The sequence below is a fragment of the Olea europaea genome, unplaced genomic scaffold (assembly GCF_002742605.1).
Source record: "Olea europaea var. sylvestris unplaced genomic scaffold, O_europaea_v1 scaffold2051, whole genome shotgun sequence".
Lineage (NCBI taxonomy): Eukaryota > Viridiplantae > Streptophyta > Magnoliopsida > Lamiales > Oleaceae > Olea > Olea europaea.
Window position 1 is genome coordinate 5,989 of NW_019238421.1, and position 26,016 is coordinate 32,004.

At 31.9% G+C, this 26,016-nt stretch overlaps 1 protein-coding gene and 1 long non-coding RNA gene across 7 annotated transcripts in view; both read right to left on the reverse strand.

Moving 5' to 3' along the window:
• Positions 1-2,056: 2,056 nt before the first annotated feature.
• Positions 2,057-7,238, reverse strand: LOC111379887. 4 transcript variants are annotated; one of them, XR_002700098.1, is made up of 3 exons: positions 6,875-7,238; positions 2,473-6,418; positions 2,057-2,321 (listed from the first exon to the last, which is right to left on the reverse strand). It is a non-coding gene; the product is annotated as an uncharacterized LOC111379887 (long non-coding RNA). The 4 variants fall into 4 exon arrangements; XR_002700097.1 differs by having other exon boundaries at positions 2,473-2,598; positions 6,247-7,232; XR_002700099.1 differs by having other exon boundaries at positions 2,473-2,598; positions 6,875-7,231.
• Positions 7,239-12,967: 5,729 nt separating this feature from the next.
• LOC111379886 overlaps positions 12,968-26,016 on the reverse strand; it is a 69,289-nt gene continuing 56,240 nt past the window's right edge. For 2 of the 3 annotated variants that reach the window (XM_023003327.1, XM_023003328.1), the window contains 3 exons: positions 15,219-15,278; positions 13,769-13,908; positions 12,968-13,296 (listed from right to left, as the gene is read on the reverse strand). In XM_023003327.1, coding sequence (XP_022859095.1) covers positions 13,194-13,296; positions 13,769-13,908; positions 15,219-15,278 — 303 coding nt within the window. In that variant the 3' untranslated portion in view covers positions 12,968-13,193. The remainder of the gene's footprint in view (positions 13,297-13,768; positions 13,909-15,218; positions 15,279-26,016) is intronic. The other variant, XM_023003330.1, reaches the window with a different exon arrangement.

The window sequence follows — 26,016 nt, forward strand, 5'->3', positions numbered from 1 at the left end:
GTTATGTTATCCTTATTTAAAAGTTATTTTAATTGATAGTTACATATGAATTTCCATGATACCTAAATTTAGATAAAAAGGGAATACCAAATAATAGTTACATATGAATACCAAATGATAGTTATATCATCCTTATTTAAAAGTTATTTTAAAAATGGAATACCAAATGATAGTTACATATGAATCCACATGTAATTGTATTTCCACTAAAAAAATTATTTACAAAACATCTATAATTGCAATAAAAATTTATAATCTTTACTTATTTTCACACTTAAATCCTCAATTTTTTTTACTATATTCTTATCATTATATTAAACTAAATAAATTATTATAACATTAAATATGTGTTGAAATTCTAAACCATCCATACACAACATTAACAAATTAAAATTCCAATATACAAAGAGAACGTGCAATGAAAGAAGATAGAGAGAGTCAGTTAAGGCTACATTTTTTAATTTTCTACCGATTGAAAGCATGTAAAAGGGATTGAAAGGTGACTATTTTCATATTTAATAACTAATGTAAATAAATGAGAGTGAGATGCAGGGTTGCTTTATTTTATTTTTTTTAAATAAAGACATCCACACATCAATATATATATATATATATATATATATAGAGAGAGAGAGAGAGAGAGAGAGAGAGAGAGAGACACACACACACACACATTCATTTGGGGTGTCATGATATCCGATAGCATTATTGTCTCATCAAAATTCCTGAAAACATGCATTATATAAGAATTTGTGGAGCATGATAAATTGTTACATTATTTTCCCAACCGGTTCCACAAATTTATTGTCCTTTAAATTAGGGAAAGAGACGAACTTTTAGGAATGTACACTGTCAAGTCGCAAGCCTATATTTACATTACTGAAAACTATCTTGCATTCTTGACTTCTTGCATAATTGTTTAAATAATATTTTGGTATATATTTAACATGCTCGAGCAACATATTCTATTTGTATTTTCGTTTCTTAGATGACAACAGATTATTTCAATAATTATAGATGTTGAAATTCACCAACAATGGCATGAACAGTTCTTGCTCAATCTCCGGCATATATCACCATAAAATATGTACATGACAATGAAAAAAGATGTACTAGCCATCCTCAGTCATCAAAAGTCATTTTTGAGATGTTTTTCAATGAGGCCATGAATTGCACTAAAAAGTATATTATATCACTATAAAATGTTTACAGGACAAGGAAAAAAGATGTACTAGACATCCCCAGTAGAGAGAAAAAAAGAATAAAAATAAATGGTTTTTGAGTTAGTTTATATAATTTTCTTAAGGTAATTTCTCTGATTAGATGGCCTTTTAACGGTAGCCAGTCGAAGCTTAGTATACCTATTCTCAAAGCAACCAATTCATTTATCTTTATTTGATAGATAGAAAATTACTGAAATTATAGATGTTGAAATTCGTACTATCAATGACGTGAACGGGTTCTTACCAAGGGTGCTCATTTTCTATTGTGGTGTTTCTCATGTTGCATTCCTAAGACCAATTTTGTCTTGAAATTGAGAAAGTGAGTATGAGATTCGGCAAAATATTCACTGCGTGATGTTGTTCATGTATTTGTGTGAGTAGGCATTGTGGTACCATTATTAAACAAGAACGAATCCTATGTAGAAAGGGTTTGAGTTTGCTTCTATAGCACGCTCTCTATAGTAGACAAATATTATAATGCATAGAGACCTAGGTTTCTATAATAATTTTAAAAAATGTATATATTCTTATAGCATAAAAATATCGATGCAGTAAGTAAAATTTCAAAACAAACTTAAACTATCATCTATTGCCCTCATTATACAATTGTTCAACTTCTTGAAGCGTTCGCACATTTTCTAATAAGTTATAGTTCTCTAAAGTTTTTTTTGACTCAAGTCCTAACAAAGAAGCCAAAATTCTAGGAACGAAATTATTTTTCCTTCAAGATCAAAAAAGGGATGAAAGAGTAAATTCCTCTTGGACATTTCGATAGAGGAAATGGAGAAAGTGGATAAAATTGATATATATTTCTCATCAAACAAATACTAGAAAAGATTCATAAGATACAACCTTAAATTATTTAGTAATCCAATCCAAATATTAGTATCCGATCAAATTCTAAATGAACTTAAAACAAATCAGAAATTATTTTAAGGCTACAATATAGTTTGAGATTCACTCTAGTGCTGCTTTAGAAATTGCCTCAAAGGCATATTCAATGCATGACTTGAACTTATTTGGATCGATGAAACCTTTCTCCACAGACATGACAATTCTCAGCTTTTCCACATAACTCACAATTGTTAGTTGAAGACACTGCATAATTCAGCATGCACAACATGTCATGAAGAAACAACTGATTCAATGTTGAATTGAGATGTCTATATCTAAGATCTGAAACAAAATCTAATTTTACAATTATAAGCTACAAATACAGAAAAACTCTTTCTATGGCAGTATACAATACCTGTGGTATTCCGGGCACTGTAAAGTACAATCCTTTAATTGGGATATTAGCTAAAGACTTTTGTTCCACCGGCCCAATCATATTTGATATCATCAGGCTGGAATTATTTAATTTGCCGTAGATCACCTGCAAAATCAAAATCAATGTAGTCTTTCAAAATCACACATTCATTACATCTTTGAAATTTTAGGCCTAAATCAAGTTAACCCTTTAAGTATCTATACATCTATTTTACTGTGAATCAGTGAGTTTCACCTGAATTAGCCATAAATCTACTCAAAATTCTTATATCATGAGCTAAATCGGGTCTAGTACATATCATAAGATATATAATTGAGCCAACAACATATGCATAAGGTATTTTTCTCATCCTATCAAATTCTTCATCAGTTTTAAGGGATTGTTCACTTGACAATTTAAAATAATTTGCAATAGGTAAAGATACAGGCTTACATATGAATTAAACTTTTTTATACCATCGCATTAGTGCTTGTTTCAAACCATAAAGTGACTTCTTTAAAAGACAAACTCTTTCAATTTTAAAATTAAGCTCAAAACCCTTTGGTTGATTCATATAAATTGTTTCATTACGCTCACCATTTAAGAATGTCATTCTGACATCAAGTTGATCCAATTCCCAGTTGAAGTGAGTAGAAAGAGCAAGTAAAATTCTGATAGAAGTGTATTTAGCAACAAGTGAGAAGAATTTCATTATAATTTATTCCTTCTTTTTTATTAAAACCCTTAGCCACTAATCTAACCTTATATCTTTTACCTTCAACAATGGGTTCATCCTCTTTCACTTTGTAGACCCACTTACAATAAATAATCTTTTGATCCTTTGGTTTATTAACCAAAATCCATGTCTTATTTCTGATTAAGGAGTCCATTTTTTCTTTCATGGATTTCATCTAAAATTTAGATTCTTTACAATTAATAGCTTCTTCAAAGGCTGTTCTTTCAAAATTAACAAATTCTATTTCAAAATAGAAGGTAACAAATTTATCAAATCAATTTTGGTGGTAGGAAACTTATTTCTTCTAGCTCTATCTCTGATTAACTAATCATCTGGAAAGATATTAGTCTGAATTTCATTTTCAAATTCATCTTGAGTATGATCTGTTTCAGATTGAGTAGTCTCCACTTCAATCAAATCATTTAGTGCAATGGAATTTTCTTCATCTCTCCCCATAACAGTTTCTTTTGAAGTAACAGGATCATGTTGTTTTTCGGTTTTCAGGATCATTACAAGGAAGAACATCTTCATTGAAAATAACATTTCTATTTATGATCACTTTAAACCCATGTTATTCCTTCACCCAAAGCCTATCCCTTAGACTCTTACCATATCCTAAGAAAATGGGTTCAAGTTCTCCTTCATTTTGTTGAGAGTAGTCAGCACATCCAAAGATTTTAAGTTTAGAATAATTTGGGAACTTTCTAGACCATAGTGATCCAGGGGTCTGAGAATCAATAGCACTAGAAGGTATTCTATTTATCATATACATGACAGTCTGTAAGGCTTCACCCAAAACAATTTTGGAAGACTAGAACTTAATAATATATACCTAACCTTTTCAAGTAAGTTTTTATTCATTCTCTTAGCAACACCATTTTGCTGAAGAGGGTATGTTATTGTTCTATGCCCTAAAATACCAAATTCTTTACGAAATAAATCAAATTCAGTGCTACAAAATTCAAGCCCATTATCTATTTTGAGTACTTTGCTTTTCTTATTAGTTTCATTTTCAATCATCAATTTTCGTTGTTTGAAATTTTGGAAGGTGTCAGATGTATTTCTTAAAAGAAATGTCCATTTTTTCTTGAGAAATCATATACAATCAGGAGATAGAATCTAAATACACTCAAAGTACTTACTGATGCTGGGCCCAAAGGTCAGCATGTAAATAATCAAGTATTGAAGTGGATTTTTGAATTCCAATTTTAAACGGTAACTTGTTTTGCTTTCCAATGACACAATCTTCACAGAATTTCAAACTCTTAATATTATCCTTTCCAAAACATCCAAGTTTGTTAAGAATGATCATTCCCTTTTCACTAACATGCCCTAGTCTCTTATGCCAGATTAAGGATTTATTATCAGAAGACCGATCAGAAACTGACAAGGTTTCAACTAATGGTTCAGCTTGAAGTATGCAAATTCCATTAACCTTAGGTAAAGAAATTATTTCCTTAGAGTTATAGAACAATTTCGTAAATCCTTTATGGATTTTAATTTTCATAGTCATTATCCAATTCACATAAGGAAATCAGATTTCTCTGAAGATCAGGAACATATCTTGTTAGAGAAAGCTCAAGAACATGACTATTTTCTAACACAATGTTAATCTTACCAATGCCTTTTATCTTATAAGTCATATCATTTCCCATTTGAACTTGGCCACCATTTCGATCATTGAATTCAATGATCCATCCTTTAATGGGACACATATGAAAGGAACAACCAGAATCAAGAACCAACTCCTTTGGGCTTCTTTTTGTTGAAGTGACAATGACAACTCCTTGTACTTCAAATTCATTATAGCAGACTATTGTTGCAGACTCATCAGTGTTTGATTTTCCTTTATATCAAATATCATTTTGAAACAATCTTTTATAAGATGTCTAGTTTTAGCTCAATAATAACATTTTTTGACTTGATTCTTGGATTTCAATTAACTCTTATTTTGATTTCTAAATTTGGGGGTTTGGAATTTTCCCTTTTTAGGGAGTTAAGTTGCACAGATTTCTCTTTTTATTCTGATTCAATTTCTCTTTAATGTTTAGCCCTCCTCCAAATTTAGAATCCTTGACTTCAGTTTTTAGTTCAAGATAATAATATCAACAGTCAAATCCTCTCTTCCATATTCTAAAACATTATTAAATTCCCTATATTTATCACCTAGAGCATTCAATAGAGCAAGAGCTTGTTGATCATCAGATAGCTCCCCATCACAATTAGCTATATTTTAATCAATTTAGTGAATTTATCAACGTTTTCTTCTGAGGTGGAAGGGTTATTAAATATGAAATTAGAGAATTGTCTAAGGAAATAACATTTACTAGGCATTGTCTTGGTTAAATAAAGGGATCCTAACTTAGTCCACAAGACTACAGTAGTTGTGGTTTTCCCTATCTTTCTTATCACACTATCTGACAAATGTAGGCAGATTGTACTTCAAGCAATCTCATCTAATTCTTGTCTCCAATAAGCACTAATTTCGGTACCCCATGTTCCATCAAGGGCAGTAGCATACCTCTATTGTAACAACAGAGTCCTTATCTTTTGACACCAGAGATTAAAATATTCAATCCCCTTCCAAACTTCTACTTCAAATTTGTGAGCAGTTGTCATAACAATAGATAAACCCACAAAGTCAAGATTATACAATACACAGTGTATAGCAGATTTAAGCAGTATGAGGAGATTATAAAGAATGCAAATTTCAAAATAAGGTAGAATATTGTAGAAAAATTCTTCTTATCATGCAATTTACACAATTTATGAGGCAAATTATTCAATCCAAACAATTCAGAAATTATATAACAATGTAATGATCAACGCATATTAAATTGTCAATTTAACAAGTTTAAGGGGTGATAACCAATATATCTACTAATCCATCAGATTCCCATATTCTCATAGGAACTCTTGGACAAAGGAAAGCAGTGGTAGATCAATTACCTTAATAACCAAATCAAACTTAGACAAGAACAATCTAATTTGTTTGACCAAAAAGATAAAAGTATGGAGGATTATACTAGAGTTGAAACCTTTGAGGTTCAATAAGAGATCGTAGTGAGAAAATATTAGAACTAGTTCAGAAGTCCAAGGATATGGTCAATGCTCCACACGTCATAGTGACTCAGTACAATTTAGCAATTAGTCAAGAATAGTAGCAAAACTCCGAATGAGTCAACCCAACTCACCAACACTCAGGACGAGCTGAAAATACCACACCAAATCAGTGGTGAGTCAAGAGTCAAATAGCCAAAAGATTCAGTAAACACTAAAAGTTTTCATATCCAGAACAAATCAAAGGGTTTTCCTAAAAAACTTTCAAGATCGAAAAGATCCAACACAAGTGTCTGAAAAATACACCCAATCTTTCAAAAAAAATCCAACCAAAGATTGGATTGAATAGAGATTTAACAAAAACTTTTGAAGACTATTTATTCCAAAAACACAGTTGAAAATCCTCTTTAAAATTTTAGTCAACAAAGAACATAAATTAGGGTTTCAGGGAAAAAAACCTAAATCGTAATAGATCAAGTTTTTAGGCTCTGTTGGTGTTAGAATCATATTCACAAAGATTTTACAATAATAGTTTGTAGAAAAATAAAGAGAACACAAAGGATTTTCGTCACAAAGGCTCGGATGTTTAGCTTTAAACGTACTCACCAGTTGAGCATCTACAAGTAGATTGCACTCAATTCCACTAAGAAATCACCAACAAATAGTACAAATGTATGAAATAATCAGAGATTTTTTCATATTACTCTTGCCTCTCTTTCAATCACAAAGACAAAGTAATCTATACAACATTTTTCTCACAGATCATTTACCAAATTTTTCTCACAGATCATTTACCAAACAACAATCTAAATAAACACTCAAAAGATTTACAAAGAAAAACTGCCAAGATTACAGAAAGAGAACCATATGAGAAAACCCTAGAAACTTCACACACAGAACTCAATCAGCATGAAGAAGAGAGAGGCTATATATTTTTGCAAACATAACCTAAATCGAATGGATACAACGATAGCAGGTTAAGGGTCTAGATTAAGATAACCAAATAGTCAAAGACTTGTTACTAAAACACGTTTTGGTAATGGGTGATCAGGGCCGAGTAAGAATTCTCCAAATTGGCCCAAGTAGAAATAACCCAACAACTAAGGCAAGAGCCCAATGAATAGTGAAGCACCAACCCAAGTCCAACATATTTAATGATTTTTCTCATTTATAATCTGATCGTACAGTGTAGCTAATGGACAGTGGGACGACTTCATAATTCAAATTTAAAATAGAAGAATTATTTTGCATTCATTAATTAGGAGGTGGATAGTAGTTGCATATTTATTCGATATATAGTACAACAAATTCATTGTGAGCATTGATTACGTGGTAAACAAATATTTATTAGATGTAGCCCAAGAGCCCAACATGTGTGACGGGAAAACGTGTTTGGGGGAATCTATTTTTGCATTTGGTTAACAAAGAAAAGTGAGAGTGCTATTTATCATCGACGGTGCTAAATAAAATTTAGGTATCATTCAAATGTATTAATTGATAGACCACCTTAAAAGTCGGGACATAAGTCCCATTTTATAGAATGACCTATCACTTAATTGTTGAGAGAGTGAGTATGAAATTTGGTAAAGTAACTATAGCAAAGAGCTCAATACGATGTGGAGTTCCTTATGCTATAGAGTGACTCAATTTTGTGATTGAGAGGTTAATCATGAAATTTGGTAAAGTTATTCATATGTGTTCGTGAGGGTATTACTAGTATTAAATAATGTTAATGCCTATGTGAAATATCAGTTACTTGGTGGAGCACAGTGGCGGAGCCACTCACTTGGCTTTTCTTTTTTTTTTTTTTTTTTTTTTTTTTTTTTTTTTTTTTTTTTATCTGTTTTTTTTTTTTAAGTATTGGGTTTTACTTTTATTTATAGTCCAATCGATACACTAATTTACCCCAACTCCAAGTGCACGGTGACATTTTCTAACTCTTTCCCCTCGACAAGAAATTAAAAAATTTCCTTTAATCTACTATCGTTTTGAAATATTTTCAAAGTTTATTTCTTTCTTAAAACCCACGTTTCCTTGAGCCCTCAAATTTGCATCAAAAAGTTTCTTGATCATGTGATTTTTCTATTTAATATTAGTGATTATGATTATGTGAATATTGAATATTGGTAATATTTGTGATGGATTCTTAAAATCTTGATTTTTGTCAATTAGTCAAACAATTAGTGATGATTTTTTGATGTTCTACTAATTTGTAAAAAATTTTAATTGTTTCCTTATCAATTAGTATTTAACTGTCACTTGTGGTTTATTTTAGTGTGAAATGTCAATGGAGAGATTCTTTAAAAAAATATATATTTCGTAGAAAATGTTGATGAGGAGATATCGAATAAAATTGATCTTTGATGTTGCACAACTTGTTACAAATCCTAGAATAAGGAAGAAGATGATAATCTTATTAGTGTTGTCACTATATCTTTTTTAGCGTTATTGTAATATCATTAAATCTATAACTAAAAAGTCTGACATTGACTAAATTTTGTCCGCACTGGACAAAATTCTTGGCTCCGCCCTTGGTGGAGCATATTGTTTATAGTGGCCAAAGATTGTTTGATAGGGCTCAGAGACCAAAATCCTAGTGCTGAGACAAGATTTGATTTTGTATGGTTGTTGTTAGATGGATCCAATTAAACGTGTAATAATATATATGTTGACTCATAACAGGACAAAAGTTTTTAGATGTAGTCAAGCGCTTTATCCATCGTTAACTTGATTGATAAGTAATCTGTCTCTACACTTAATTAGTCGATTATTAATTTCATCGAATCCATATCAGTTGAACATTTAGACACCAAAAAAATCACTTTAGTCATTTAGATGACTTGTCTTTCAAATTCATTCGTATTTTTTCTCTAATTCAGTGTCGCATATATAAATAATCAATAAATGTGCATAACTCAATGTAAAGTTACAGAAATAAAATAAAATTAAACTGCTATTTATACGCACCATAAGCTCTTAAAGTTCGTGGTATACTTTGTATTAGATAGTTCAAAGACAAATCGAACGTGAAATATATATAAATAAATAAATAAATAATCAAAGGATGGTTGTGGTCCTCTCCGTCCCCAGCTCAACCAAGAATGTGGGATTTTCAGTAGCAGAGTGGTCCTATCGTTTGTTTCGTAGCATTAAAATTAGTAATGTTGGAATGTACTCCACTCAACAACCAATTTTTGGAGAAATATGAAAATGAAGGGCTTTACTCTAATCAAATCTTGATCATGATTTTCTTTTCTTTTTCTTCGTCTTAACATGTAATACTCTCAAAATTCACACATTTCTCATTATCTTGTCTTACAATTTTTGTTTGCAGCAGTGTTGTACGAGATCACATATTAAAAAATGCCCAATCAATCTCATATCCTTATTACGTGACTCAACTTGGAAATGTATATTAGTCATTGACGTTACTGCACAACTCCGGATATTATCCACCTGAAGCATGCCATTAGTATGGAACACACATTGTCCACACGAGAGAGAGGTTTGTCTTTGTTTATCCTACAACAATACACGTATAAAATGTTGTTTTGATATCCTATTTGATCAATGTACATATTAATCTCTTGTTGTATGTAATCTTCAAGTCTGTCACACTTTAATTATTCTTGCTTTCTATATGTTAAGCATGCTACATCTCCCTCATAGTACCTCAAGCACTCCAACTGTGAATCTCACACTACAGAGAATTATTGACAAAATTATTTTCAATTAATGGTCTTTTATGTTTATAGCGTATTCACTTTTGTGATTTTACCTTGCTGGAATATTTTGCTCTATAAAACACCATGCATAGTCCGCACGATAATATAACCAATGCATTCTAATTCCACATGAAATCGAAAAAAATTGCATGGGATCAAGCCCATATTAGCTAATTAGCTTCAATAATACACTTATCTAGATAATTAAATTGGATTATTTGTTATTGATCTGGAAGAATTATAGCTTAATTATATGTTAATTATGTTTATTAGGTTGAACTCAATGCAAATTGGTGAAATTGAAAGAAAAATCCAATAGTTTATTAGGACCATAATGATGATTGAAGACCACGAATGATCAATTGGATGCGAATAGAAGTCAAATGAGTGAAAAAATTGAAACAAAATCAATTTTCAGCCGAATAAGTTATGCACCAAATTTTCAGCCTCAAATTGAAATCCATTTTTCGAATAGCAAACGTTCAAGTTGGAGAAGTACTATTTCAAGGAGAATTGCAATCTTTTGAATTATCTTTTCAATGCATTTTGGATCACCTTAATTGGATAGCAAAAGAAAAAGATATGACAAAATATTGAAAGCTATTCAGATCTTGAAAAATTAGGTGGGTTGCACAAACCACCCAAGTGCACCGGCCACTTAAAAATCATCCAAGAGAAATTTTAATCAACAGCACACATGCGTGGAAATAGGCGCTGTGTAATTTTCACTAGATGGTCTAATTTTTCTTTTTCGACAAGAACTTGCTCGAAATTCAAATTGGACCAAAATTTAACCTATTCTTCAACTTATATAAATATAGAACTTGTGGAAAATATGGGAGAACTCGCTCTTGCCCTACATCAAGAAATTGAAGATTTCAACCTTTAACTTGAAGATCAATATGATTTGGATTATTTCATGAACCAGATGATACTTTCTATTTCTCTTCTTATAATTTATATAAAATCATGTTAGGTTAGATCTGTAATTATATTGGATGAAGATGATCCTTATTGCTAACTAGTAGTTTAGTATTTCTTATGTTTATTGATTAATTATGTATTTCTATTACATTATTTAATTACTTGATCATCAATTCGATAATTAGTTGTTATAGTGTTGGATACTCACAATAAATTTAAAACACGACAAAATTAAGACACGTGCAATAGAAATTAGGAATAACAATATCACATGTATAATTATATAGATTATCTAAAATTAACATGCTTTGATAATTTGAACTCGTATTAGGAATATGCTCAAATCGTGATTAGAATAGAAATGATTTATCTTTGAAAAGAAAGTTAAATATGACAACTTGATTGTCATTAATGCATGAATAGAACTAAATTACATAATTGAAAATTAAAATAGATAGCAATATACGAATTCTAAATCTAATACAATCCATAAAATGATAGAAAGACAAACACTTTCTACAAATTTCTTAGACTAATTAAGTATAATTACAAATCAAAACCTCATTTGTGTCACATAATTCGAATTTCTTACAAAGCTAGTAAAGTTGCATTGAAATTTAATTTTTCGTGGGGACGTTAATCATAACTTATCAAATCTATTATTTATCAACGATTACATACGCTTGCAAGATTCACATGAACAATATACTTATAATCCTATTAGTCTACAAATAAATAAATTTTTACCAAATAATATTTTTATCGACAAAATTATATATATACTCTACAAACCATTTGAGCTACAATTGATTATTGTTCCTATACCGTTCGAACTATCTATGGGATCTTGGTTTTTCTACATCCTTTCTGAAGTTTTGATGGAAAAATTCCTCTACCAAGGCAGTACCCTATTTCATATTCGAAAAGAAAAAGAAAAAAAAAAAAAAGGAATGATTCGTCGAGTCCAGGATTGCTCTCTAACAATGGATCAATTCCATGCATCTAACTAGAAAGTTACTTATTTGATAAAAGTATCTAGTTCATGGTCAAAATAAGTAATATATGAAAACCAACGTAAAAATAAAATAATAATTACTTTTAAGCTTAATCAAACATGTAGCATCTCTCACTATTACAATAAGTCATTTATTTTAGCTCTAATCATTAAAAATTTTTTGTTATAAAATTTATTTATTTAATTATAAATGAAATTTTTAACGTAGTCAAATATGCAGTGAACAAAAACTTAATTTGGCAACAACGGATTTTCATTTTGCATGAATGTCATGAAAAGTATATCCCATATCTTTGTTTTTTAGGTAGGCAGCAAGAGAAAGCCCACAACTTCTCTTATTAGTTTTGCACACAATATATTCTTGAAATAAGCTAATATAGTGTAAAAAATGGATTTTGAAAACAAAAGACACAAATATATTTTACACTGAATTATAGTAAATGTTTGAATGGACTTGGTGGATAGGCTGTGTCAAAAAGTTAACATGGATGATTCGTGCAGCCTTACTGTTTTAAATCATGTTTATTTTCATTTTTAGTAAAATCATGCTACAAAACATGACTTAAAAACGTGACATTAATTGTGATGGAATACAAACACTAAAAAATTGGATAGTGAAAGCACTTACACTTCACCAAAAACATTTTGCAACGTTCGAAAAACATTGTCATAGACCTTCTGCAGAGTTCGGGCGTATGTTGCAAATTTCAATGTTGCCGTAGAGTAGAAGGTTATGACAACTTTTTTTAAATGTTGTGAATAACCTTTTTGCAGCGTTATTTGAATGTTGCGAAAAAAATTTTTGCACTATTTGTTGAACATTGTGAATAATCTTTTTGTAGCATTTTTTGGGTATTGGTATTAACCTTTTTGCAACATTCTATGAATGTTGCTAATAAACTTTTGCAACATTTTTTCCCTGCTGCCTATACTCATATCCTTAATTTTTGCAACATATTTTGACCGTTGCCGTAAGTAATAATGTTTTTTGACCGTTGCATTGGTAATACACACACATAAAACAATTTACACAAATTAACCAACAAAATTGATAATAATTTCATTATGAATTTTGAATCCACACAAAAATGAACTAGAACACATTCCTAGTGAACTAGAACACATTCAATAGCCTCACCAAATAAGTAGATTATAGTACAAAATTAACTTCAACGACTTTGATGTCGATATTCCTATGCTAGCATCTTCCATCTTACACCTTAATCATTCACTGAAATCTTCCATCTTTCATCATTCCAATCTATTTATGGCTAATAATCAAATCCGAAGCGAAATACTGAAGTTGATAATCCAACAAATAAAACAGCACAGGTTCTAGCAATGCATCCCGTGTTTCTAGGAATCTGTGCCACTCACAACCATACACACTTAGAAACAAATTCAATAGGACAAAGGAAACACAATTTCAATTAGGTGAGAAACAACAACAAAATCCATCCTGCAACACAAATAACATTTCACATAGAACTCAAAATAATTCATTAAATGGAGGTATCAAAACAGACACGAATAATGAAAATATTGATCACGTGTTAGGCTAGAAACAATCATACGGTAATCTTTTAAAAATAGAAACCCTAAACCAAAGTAGGCAAATTTGGTCATTCTTGCTAACAAACAAGAACATATAAGTCTAAATCACTAAAGAAAATGAAAAAAAATTGAGTTACAGATAAATAATAGAACAGAAGTTTAATCTAAATAAGTGAGAACCAATAAGAAATTACAAAAGTTAGGAAAATACACCAATAGACATACTACAAGTAAAAATATTTAAACATAAAAACTGAGGGCTTTAGACGTGATAAATCTTGCCTCAAGTTTGATAAAGATGCCAAAATTTTAGCGCTAGCTACGGCTGACGTATTTCCTGCTCGTCTCTCAACATGAATAAACTTTTCTAAGTTTTGAACATCTGCTGGATGCGTCTTCGTTACATAGTCATTGCACTGTTGCTAGAAAATTTATATGAATAAAGTTAAGGGTATTCCACATGAACAAAGAAAAGAAAAGAAAACAAAATTAAAAAGAAATGGCAAATGAAAATCAAAAAAGTGAAAAATCGCAAACAAATATGATGGATAGTGGACTTAAGAATCTACAATAACAAAAGAGACTCCAAAATAAAATTCTTGCAATTCACATAGGTCCTATGCCCATCATATACACAAAATTTAGTTGCACGTCCATGGGCAACAAGAACTCATAATAAGAACAAATAGGCATGAAAAAACATAGACATATTTGTTAGGGGTTTATAAAGTAATTAATATTCTCTCCACCAAATCAATTTCCTTTCTCCAATTTGAGGACACTCTCCATGATTTTCTAATTTAACTTAACCTGCTAACATTTCAATGATCCTATGTTAAAATATGAAAATATAAAAAACAGAACAAAAGGCACTGTCAACCAGGGAAGGGATTGGAAAAATGGTGGCAATTTTCCCAAGCAGTTGAAATGGTTTGAGTTCACAACAATTGAACAAGCCAAAATATTGTCAGAACAAATAGCAAATTAATAGAGTTCCAGATTTTGCAGTTTATCTAGGTTGGGGAGCACCCATTTCTCAGGCTCTAGGGTAGAGTATTTAGCGACTACTTCAAAGAGAGGCAGTGAAAACCTTTCGGGATAGTTCTTCCGCTAAGACTTACAAGAAAGGTTTCCTGCATCTTCTAAGATCGCACCTGCTCTTGAGCATTCTAACTCATAGCACAAAGCTTTTTCACCATGGCAGAGTAGTCAGGGTAAATACGATTGGCTATTAACAGGGTAGAATTCAGAGCTTTAATCTTCTGTAGAGCACTAAAAATTTAACTGGTTTATTAAACAATGTAACTGATTTAGCTCATTTCAAATTAAGCTTAATTGAGAATGAATAGATCATCACTCAGCAGTAGAACGAATCTCTTTTCAAATTGGGAAAAGTTAAAAAGGAAACTACAGATGACAATTTTGTTGCATAAATACCTAGCGTTGGGTACTAATAGCTGGTCCAGTTTAATGCAGAGTTCAAAATATGTATGCTCATTTATATACTTTATATCTTTTTCTTACATCCTTCCTTAAGTGAACTAACAGTTACTACTGTAGCAATATTCAAGATAACTGTTAATTATTTTCTCTATTTTCCTACCAAAATTGCATTTATTTAGATTGCAAGCATTCAACTATTATATTTTGCTGTTCAACAATAATTGGAAATTCTAAAATTTCGTATATAAACCTTTTTGAATCGGCAAAAGAAGAACAAGTGAAAAAATACCAGTAATGTTCTTGTCCTTGGAATTTCCACTACCAACACTGGACTTGCACCTCGTAAAAACTTCATGAATAAGCAGATAAATTTATAAATTATGCAAATTCCATTTTAATTATCCTTAAATAATAATAATAATAATAATAATAATAATAATAATAATAATAATAATAATAATAATAATAATAATAATAATAATAATAATAATAACAGATAGAAAGAGATTAAAATGTTAAAAATGGGGAATGACGTAATTACCATTTCCTGAGTACAAAAAGGGATAGAGACTTTAAACAACTCAATTAAATTTTTTAAGTTTTTACTTATATTGGTAATTTTTGTAAGCTTACACAAACATCTAAAAGAGGAAAAGAGCAGTTGGTTTTTCAAGAATTCACATATCTTGTTAAGCCGAGATTTGTACATCCACAAATCATTAAATGCCCAAAAATTGTTTGCCATAATGCTCAGCCCAGAACAAATTCAAATTCCCCTGAAATGTACTAACAATATCATCACTATCAATTTTCAACAAAATTCACTCCTTGTTCGACCATACCTCAGACCCATAAGGCCACATAATCTTCCCAACACACGAAACAAAGAGTTACCTTCAGTACTGCACATGACAAGAAGCCTACTAGAGCAGTTGTAGTAGACAATCTCATCAAGAGAATAAGAATCGCTAGTAGTCAGGGTAGGGATGGCAATCAGGCTAGTTGGCTCGGGCCGAGCCCCATTTCGGGGAGTCGGCTTGAGCTGGGCCGGCCTGTGTATTAAAAACAAAATAGAAAAAATTTGATGCATGTTTGACAGCTAGTTTGGCTACATGTTTGGCAGCTAAACTGCCTTCATAGCTGCCGGTTAAGGCAGCATTATAGTCTCCAACAGAAGCTGCCGATTAAGGCAAGCTGCTGGCAGGCAACAAAACCTGCTGCCTGTTGGCGACTATAATGCTACCTGTTTGGCAGCTAAGAGAAGAGAAAATTACATAATAATAATAATAATAATAGTAGTAGTAGTAGTAGTAGTAGTAATAATAATAATAATAATAATAATAATAATCAGAAATTTGAGCCTGCCCGGCTCGACAAGGCCCGAGCTGAAAGCTCGGGTCGAGCCTTAATTTTTTGGCCGAACTTTTGCTCGGCTCGGACCAAAAAAAGCTTGCCTAAAAAAAGCCCGAGCCGGCTCGCTCAGCTTGTTACTTAGGGTTTCAAGATCTAATTTTTTGGGAAAGAGTGAGGTAGCATTTTTTCTGTGGTTGAGAGATGATAGAGTTTTGAGAATGACCAAGCTAGGGATGTTTTTTTTTTAATTTGAGTCGGGTCGAATTAAGCGGGTAAGATCCGATACAAATGAACGTTGGTAAAAGATTAATGACAACGTTCAAAGAACGTTACTAAAATACTTAACGACAATATGCAATGAACGTTGCGAAAATATTAATGACAACATTCATATGCACATTGTTAAAATATTTAACGACAGGTTAATGATAACGTTCAAGAGCGAGTTGCTAAAACATTAAGAGCAACGTGCATTGCATGTTGCAAAATGAAATTCAATGATAACGGATTGCGAACATTGAAAAAGGGTGTATTAACAACATTCATTATAAAAGCGTTGTCAATACTCAATTTAGTCAACTAATAGCAACATACACTTACTGAATATTGTGATAGATCTTTTTTAGCAACATGCAATTGGTGAATGTTGACTTTTGTACGTTGCAAAGGCCTTTTTTCTTGTAGTGTTAGTTTGTCATTATCCATCATATAAAACATTCTACCAATAGTTGACACCCTTCCACGTAAGTAACAGTCATGTCTTGTACTAATTCCACCTTAATATGCTTAAATACATGAACAGTATATGATCATTACTTTACCAAATTTAACCACAAATCTGAGTTGATCTTATAGATGTGGATGCAACATGTGAAAAATCACATGGATTCCTAGCACCTTCAGCAGGAAGTTGACCATGTCTTTGACAGCAGATTTTAACCTCTACAATTATAATCATCTATCATCTAATTTTATGTCATGTAAACTATTTCCTAAACAAAAACGCGTATGAATATAACAATACATTTAACCTTGTTTGGACTACAAAGTTGATAAGGTAGATTTGAGATGCTGTCATTAATGCGAAAGTGTATCCCAAAACTTTACATTTATTATCTTAATTTAATGCAAAACTTACTTTTTCTTCAAGATAAAGCTATCTGTATGGATAAACAATATAGATAGTGTTACAGATGTTATTACGAGTAATACCATATTGAGGAATATTACTTTCCTTATATTTTCCTTATTAATCCAATCGTAATTTCCCTTTGATTTATATTCCTAAATCAGCCTAGGTTTCTTTTTCACGTGTATTATAAAAGGACTTGTGAACATTCATTCAAGATATATGAGAAATTTTCATTCACATATCAATTGTAACATGGTATCAGAGCACCTAGGTTAAAGAATCCATACTTGGTAATGGATACCCTTGTGCCGGAAGCCACCAAGGCTCTTACAAATACCTCATCCCCTTACTTCCTACATTCATCCGATCAACTAAATCAGTCACTAGTCGATGTAGTTCTCAATGGGGATAATTATCCTTCTTGGTGTCGATCCATAACACGTGCCTTGAATGCCAAAAACAAGTTGGGTTTCGTTCTCGGCACTATTAAACGGCCAACCGAAGATACAACAGCTACACTCCTCTGGGATTGATGCTGCGACATGATAATGTCGTGGCTTCTTCAATCTATTGACCGGTCCCTCACCAAAAGTCTTATCTACTGTGCGACACCCAACGATCTGTGGGTAGAATTGGAAACCCGTTTTCAGGTTTTCAGCTGAGCAGCCGAACCAAGATTTTTCGATTGAAGCGTGAACTGGCAAATCTTAATCAAAAACACCAATCCATTATAGTCTATTACGGAAAATTAAAGGAACTTTGGGATGAATTAGCCTCACTCCAGCCTACAACTTCATGTACTTGCGAGCTAAATTAATTTATGAAATCTATGATTCGGATCGTGTATACCAATTCCTCATGGGCCTCAACGATAGCTATCAACAACTCCAGTCCCAAATCTTGGCTATGGACCCCCTTCCTTCAATTGGGCGTTGCTATGCCATTCTACATCAAGAAGAAGCCCAACGCCTAGTCCAATTGCCTACCCCTCGACCAGAAATTTCAGCCCTAGCTAGCCATTCTTAGATGTTGCAGAAGGCTCATCCTCTCCCACGGCGTGTCTGTGAGGTTTGTGGCAGACATGAACATTCTCGTACAAGTTGTTTTGAGGTCATTGGCTACTCGGATTGGTGGCAGTCGAAGGGAAAGCGTACAGGACAGGGAGCTCCATCACCAGTAGCCTACCAAACTTCAACTGCGTCTGAACCTCCCACCATGAGCAGCGCCGTCCATGGTCTCTCGACCGAGCACATTACCCAATTAATGGAACTCCTCAAATCCTCACACCTCTACTCCACAGATTCCGTCCCTACGCCCTCCACAAGTTCTATTTCTACATCCCCACTTAATTCAAAATCTTGGGTAATTGATAGTGGTGCAACACACCATATCACCACTTCAATTTTAAATAATTCCAATAATACCCCTTGCCCACATTTTGTTGGACTTCCCACAGGTTCTCGTGCTCCTATATCTAGTTCAGGTGATGTTAATTTGTCACCTCGTCTCACACTTTCAAATGTTTTATCCGTTCTAGATTTTCAATTTAATTTATTATCTGTCAGTCAACTAACGAAGTCTCTCAACTGTGTTGTTTCTTTTTTCCTACATTTTGTACTTTTCAGGACCTAAATACGAAGATGCTGATTGGAGTACGTGATGAGCGCAATGGACTTTACTATTTCAAGAATACTCCTACAATTGCTCTTTAATCATCTAGTCAGATATCTTTTGACACATGGCATCAACGTTTAGGTCATCCTTCCCCCCATAATGTTCCCCAATTTATTTCCCATTTTCAAATCAATAAACATTGTGACATATGTACTCGTGGAAAACAAACTCGATTACCTTTTCAATTAATTAATAATAAGAGTTCGATGCCTTTTGAACGCATTTTTTGTGACATTTGGGACGGCTATCACACCACTTCTCTATTCGATGCACATTACTTTTTAACAATTGTTGATGAATACACTCGAGTTACATGATTGTATTTGATGCGTTCCAAATCCGAAACTTTAACCTGTCTCTGCACATTTTTTGCCATGATTCGGACTCAATTCAATTCCACCATACCACACATTCGCACTGATAATGGTCAAGAATTCCTTGCTAATGCAACTCAGGACTTCTTTTTTGAACAAGGTACTCTTCATGAACGTACTTGCGTGGAAACACCTCAACAGAATGGTGTTGCCAAGTGTAAGCACCGTCATATCCTAAATGTCGCTCGGTGCTTACGTTTTCGGGCTCATCTTCCTCTCAATTTTTGGGGTGATTGTGTTCTCACTGCTACATATCTCATCAATCGTACCCCATCCTCATCCTTACATAATATTTCTCCTTTTGAGCGCCTTTATCAACATGCACCCCGATATGACCATTCGCGTGTATTTGGTTGTCTTTGCTATGCTCACACCATATCTGCTCATCATAATAAGTTTCAACCTCGTGCTCGCACCTGTGTTTTTTTGGGATATCCTCCTACTCATAGTGGATATCGGGTTTATGACTTAGAAAATAAGAAAACTATAATCTCACGGGACATTACCTTTATTGAGCATGTTTTTCCCTTCAAACTAGTACCCCAGTCTTCTCCATCACCTATCATCTTATCCCTTCCTATCGCTAAACGCCTCGTTTCCCCACCATCAACCTCGTCCCCTGTCGATCCCATTAACGTCCCCCCTTCCGCTCGTCCCCATCGTACTATAAAACATCCTGCCCATCTTGCTAACTATGTTTGCCCTACTCTTCCATCGTCCTCTTCTTTTGCGCACACCACCGCTCCAGTTACAGCTTCAGGTACAGCTCATCCTCTTTCTAATTTTGTTTCCTATCATAAATTTTCACTTGGTCACTTTGCATTTTTATCTGCTCTATCATAATCCCATGATCCTACTCGATATTCTCAAGCTGCATAGCATTCCCATTGGCATGATGCTATGCAAAATGAGATTCGAGCACTTGAATCTAATAATACTTGGCGCCTTACCACCCTTCCCCCTAGTAAGACACCTATTGGTTGTAAGTGGGTATTCAAAACCAAATTTTATGCTAATGGTTCCATTGAATGGCATAAAGCTTGGTTGGTGGCCAAGGAATACACTCAGGTTGAGGGCCTTGATTATGATGACACTCTTGCTCCAGTCGCTAAGCTTGTGACTGTACATTGTGTATTGGCTATTGCAACCGCCTGTTATTGGCATCTTCATCAGCTTGATGTCAATAATGCTTTTCTTCATGGAGATTTAGAGGAGGAGGTCTACATGTTGCTTCCTCCTGGTTATGGTCGCAAATTGGTACTCCAAACTGTCTTCTGTACTAATATCTGATGGTTTCACTCAATCTGTAGCGGATCACTCACTTTTTACTCGGATTGTTGGTTCCTCCTTTACTGTGGTTTTGGTTTATGTTGATGACATTCTAGTTGCAGGAAATGATCTTTCAGCCATTACTGCCCTAAAAAATTTTCTTGATAAACGTTTCAAAATCAAGGATCTAGGCAACATGAAGTACTTTCTTGGTCTTGGCGTTGCTTGCTCACCGCTTGGTATCTTTGTCAATCAAAGCAAGTATGCCTTGGATATTCTTGCCGACTTTGGTCATCTGGGTTCCCGGCCTGCTGTTTTTTCCATGGATCAGAATTTGAAACTCACTCCAGATGCAGGCACTTTGCTCCTTGATCCTAGTTCATATCGGCGATTGGTGGGTCGCCTTTTTTACCTTACTATTACTCGTCCAGACATCTCATTCTCTGTCAATATACAATGTCAATTCATGCAGAGTCTTCAGGATACACACTACCAAGCTGCCCTTCATGTTCTTCGATACTTGAAGGGATCCCCAGGTCATGGATTATTTTATTCTACACAGTGAGACTTTCGACTTTCTGCATATTCAGATTCTGATTGGGCCAGTTGCCCCACTACTCGTCGCTCTACCACTGGATTTTTTATTACACTTGAAGACAGCCCCTCTTTTAGCGCACAAAGAAACAGACAGTTGTCTCTCGTTCCTCTGCTGAAGCTGAGTACCGTGCAATGGCCATGACCACTTGTGAACTTGTATGGCTTAAGTCCCTTCTGTGTGATCTTGCTGTTTTACACTCACAGCCTATTTCACTTTTTTGTGATAATGATGTTGCCATTCATATCTCTTGCAATCCTTTTTTTCATGAACGTACCAAATACATTGAAATTGATTGCCATTTGGTACGTGAGAAGTATCTCTCTGGACTGATTCTCCCTACACGGGTCTCCACCAAGCTTAATTTGTCTGACATTTTTACCAAAGCTCTCGGGAAGGACCTTTTTCAGCATTTCACTTGCAAGTTGGGCATTACGGATCTCCATACTCCAACTTGAGGGGGAGTATTACGAGTAATACCATATTGAGGAATATTACTTTCCTTATATTTTCCTTATTAATCCAATTGTAATTTCCCTTTGATTTATATTCCTAAATTAGCTTAGGTTTCTTTTTCAAGTGTACTATAAAAAGACTTGTGAACATTCATTCAAGATATATAAGAAATTTTCATTCACATAACCAATTTGAATAGCCGATATTCAAACCGACTATAGATCGCCACGCGTGCATCTATCAAACTACCCAAGGTCATTTTCTCCAATACATTACCTGTTTAATAATTAGTTTAAAAACCAATTTAACTTACTTTAAGCACACTTAAGTATGCTAATTTCTTTCTCAATATACAAAAAATCTTAAACAAAAATGTTTAAATATTCTTTTATTATAAAAAGGTCAAGACTCCACGTTTAAAAAGTTGAATAACGCAACTAATAAAGCCTTAAAACTTGTTTTCGGAAAAAAATAAACTCTTAAAACTGAATAAACAATCCAGGAAAGATGCAATTTTTTCATCAAGTCCAATAAATCTATAGTTCTGTAATAAAAATTGAATAGAAATGACAAAAATACTCAACAGAGTTTGGGAATAATTCATAAAAGATTTAATACAGAATAATTATATTCATAAAAACAATTTTTTATATCTGCACCACATTTTAATCATAAGAAAGGTTTTCAATATTTGCTCACTTTTACATTTATTTCCTGAACTTTTTTCTCTTCGCATTGTCATTTTTGACCTTTAATTAATTAATATATTTGATCTCTAATCACAATTTTCATCCAATTATTCTACTAACGTGCATTGAAAAGGTGAGCAAATATTTTGTTTAAGTTTTACATTAGTTATTTATTTCAATTATTTAAAATATGAGAGATAAATATATCCTTTTGGCCTCATAACAAACATTTTGGACGAAAATCGTCTCTTTAGACAAGATGTGAAAATTAATAGAGGAATGATAATAAATTTTTTTCTTAAACAAAGTAACTTGGACTCCCTAAAAACATTATAAAAATAATAATATATTAGTCAAATAGTGAAACTTCTATAAGAAAAGCATTTGTTAATTCTAACATTATATAATACTTCCCCATCACACAAAATTAGTTTTAAAACTTTAACAGTGCCATTCTTATTGATGTAGATTTCAATGAAAACTTTTCGACGTATGAATACTTTTATAATCCACTTCTTCAAATGCATTCAATTGTTCTATAAAGGTATAATCGCAATCTTTGTTTGGTGACATCAATCCTCCAAATATGAAAAATAAATTGAATATATGATAACAAAAATATATATTAACAACTAATAAAACGAAAAAAGTTAATATTTTTCAAATTAAACCGACGATCGATTTCTTTTGTTGATCTATTGTTGAATCAGGCCTCACTTCTATTAGTGTTTTCAACAGTGATGTATTTATCTAAGATGTTTCTAGCATACAAAATAAAAAAGTCATTGATATGTTAATTTAGTAATTTATTTATTAATGTTGGAAAAAATCATATAGCAAATATAGGATATATCATTCAAATATAATATGATACAACAAGTGTCTTTATAAAAAATATGACTGTGCCCAAATACCACTATAATGTAGCGACATAAGGAAATTATAAATAAGACTTTAAATTTCTTTAATACCAAAAATTGGGTAACTATGAAAAAAAAAGTCTCAAACGATTTTATTTAGTATAAAAATTAGTCAAAGACCAATACAAAGTGGCTACTGCTCATGTTTCAATAAAATTCTAATTGTCAAAGTTCAATATAATTGCACCTAAGCTAATGTGCCCACATCTCTCCTAAAAATGATTATTAAATCATAGTTTAGGAAATATTAGATTAAATAAATAAATAAAAGCCATAAAATTAGAAATACTAAAAATATAAATCGGCAAGTCAAAGATAAATTACAATGGTGGAAAGAGATCTGATATATAGATGTCCAGCCAAAGATAGCTCCACAAATTCACATATAATGCGTATTTTCAAGAATATGATAAGTCAATAATGCTATCAGGCTGACATGGGCTTAGGACACCCCACACGAATGTATATGTAGAATTAAAATGATTCACGATAATACATAAATCTAAAATAGAAATTTCATACAATTAAATTCATGTTATTACAAATTAAATTGAAATGTGAACCAAACTTAACTAATCGCAAAAAAATATTAATAATGAATAAATAATAAAATAAAATAAAATTTGCAACACTTATCAACTCATAAGTTGCTTGTATTCATCATTTAGATGGAAATTACTAAAAAATTAAAAAAAAAATAAAAATAGAAAGAAAAAGAACTACATTATCTTTTTAGCATCATGAAAAATTTCGCCAAATACCAAAATAGTCATTTTTATTTTTTATTTTTGTAGAATTTGTCTCGCGCAAATTGACTTCGTCGAAACTCAAATGCCGAACATGAATACATTCACATACATAAGATCATCTAGGTTATTTTTGAGTTTTGAGAAGCTCTAATCCACAATAAATTGTTTTCATTGACAATAATTCTAGAATGAGAAATTTAGGTTTTTATAGCTATAATAATCTTAATTATATTTATTACTTAGTATATGTACTAACAAAAAGCAGCCCTGCATCTCACTCTTATTTATTTACATTAGTTATTAAATATAAAAATAGTCATCTTTCAATCCCTTTCACATGCTTTCTATTGGCAGAAAATTAACAAAGCTAACCTCAACAAACCCTCTCCATCTTCCTTCGTCGTGCGTTCTCTCTGTATATTGGAATTTAATTTGTTAATGCTGTGAATGAATGATTTATAATTTTAACACATATTCAATGTTATAATAATTTATTTAGTTTCCTACGATGATAAGAATATACTAAAAATAATTGAGGATTTAAGTGTAAAAATAAGTAAAGATTATAAATGTTTATTGGGTAAATAAAATAATTTTATTGGAAATACAATTACATGTGGATTCACATGTAACTATCATTTGGTATTCGATTTTTAAAATAACTTTTAAATAAGGATGATATAACTGTCATCCGGTATTCTTATGTAACTATTGTTTGGTATTTCGTTTTTATCTACATTTAGGTATCATGAGAATTCGTATGTAACTCTCAATTAAAGTAACTTTTAAGCCCTGTTGGCCCCGATTTTTTCAAATTAATATGGGAGGAATAATATTTTTTTGGTGAATGAATGATTGGAAAAGAAGGAAAATTTTTTTTGAAGGAATTGCACTATCGTAAAATATATTTTTTTCAACAACAAATTATCCATCATAACATTATATTAAAATAAATTTTTTGAAGAAAAAAGGGGGGACCTAAACAACCACATAGTAACATTCTGTATTATTAATTTTATTATATTAAATATATTATTTAGTTGTTAGGATATGTGCGAAACAATCAAATGAAACAGTCATTTAAATAAGTAAATATGAATTTAAAAAAAAAAACTGACTAATTCAATCAAGGGAAGAAATTTAAGTTTTATAACAAAAGTTGTTAATAAAAATTAATATAATATTAAAAAGATTAACTTAGAAAATTATTGACAAATGGAATAAAGGAATTTTTTTTAATTTCATGTTGAATAAATTGAATTATTTAATTATTAACAAAACTAAAATTAAATAAGGGTATATTGGACACAAAGCTAAATATATAAGGAATTAATGTTATTATTTAATTATTAACAAAACTAAAATTAAATAAGAGTATATTATATATATAGCTAAATATGTAAGGTAAATTGGATATTCAAAAGTCTTTTTCCAATCATCATTTTGATATATTATAGATAAATCGGTAGAAATTAGTAGTAGATAATAAAATGAAATTTGATTATTTATAATTGATTATATATAATGCTATTCATAATCACTCACTACAGGGCCCCATGTGATATCCAATATGACGGTTAGTGATTTAATGTATTAATATGATAGTTTTTTCTTGCCTAATATATTAAATCACTAGCAACCACATATACGTAATGTAAGACGACTGTAATAGTGCGTAATTACAAATAGCATTATTCTTATATATTCGTCGAACAGAGGCTAAGACTTCTAACGTGGAAAATATTATTAATTAGCCATTACTTTGGTGCCACTATAATAAGTATAATTCACATAATTGCTTTTCTCTTTCTTCTACAATTAATTGCAATTCATCAAGGAGCAAGAACCAAACTTTCTATCCCCCCTCCCCCCCCCC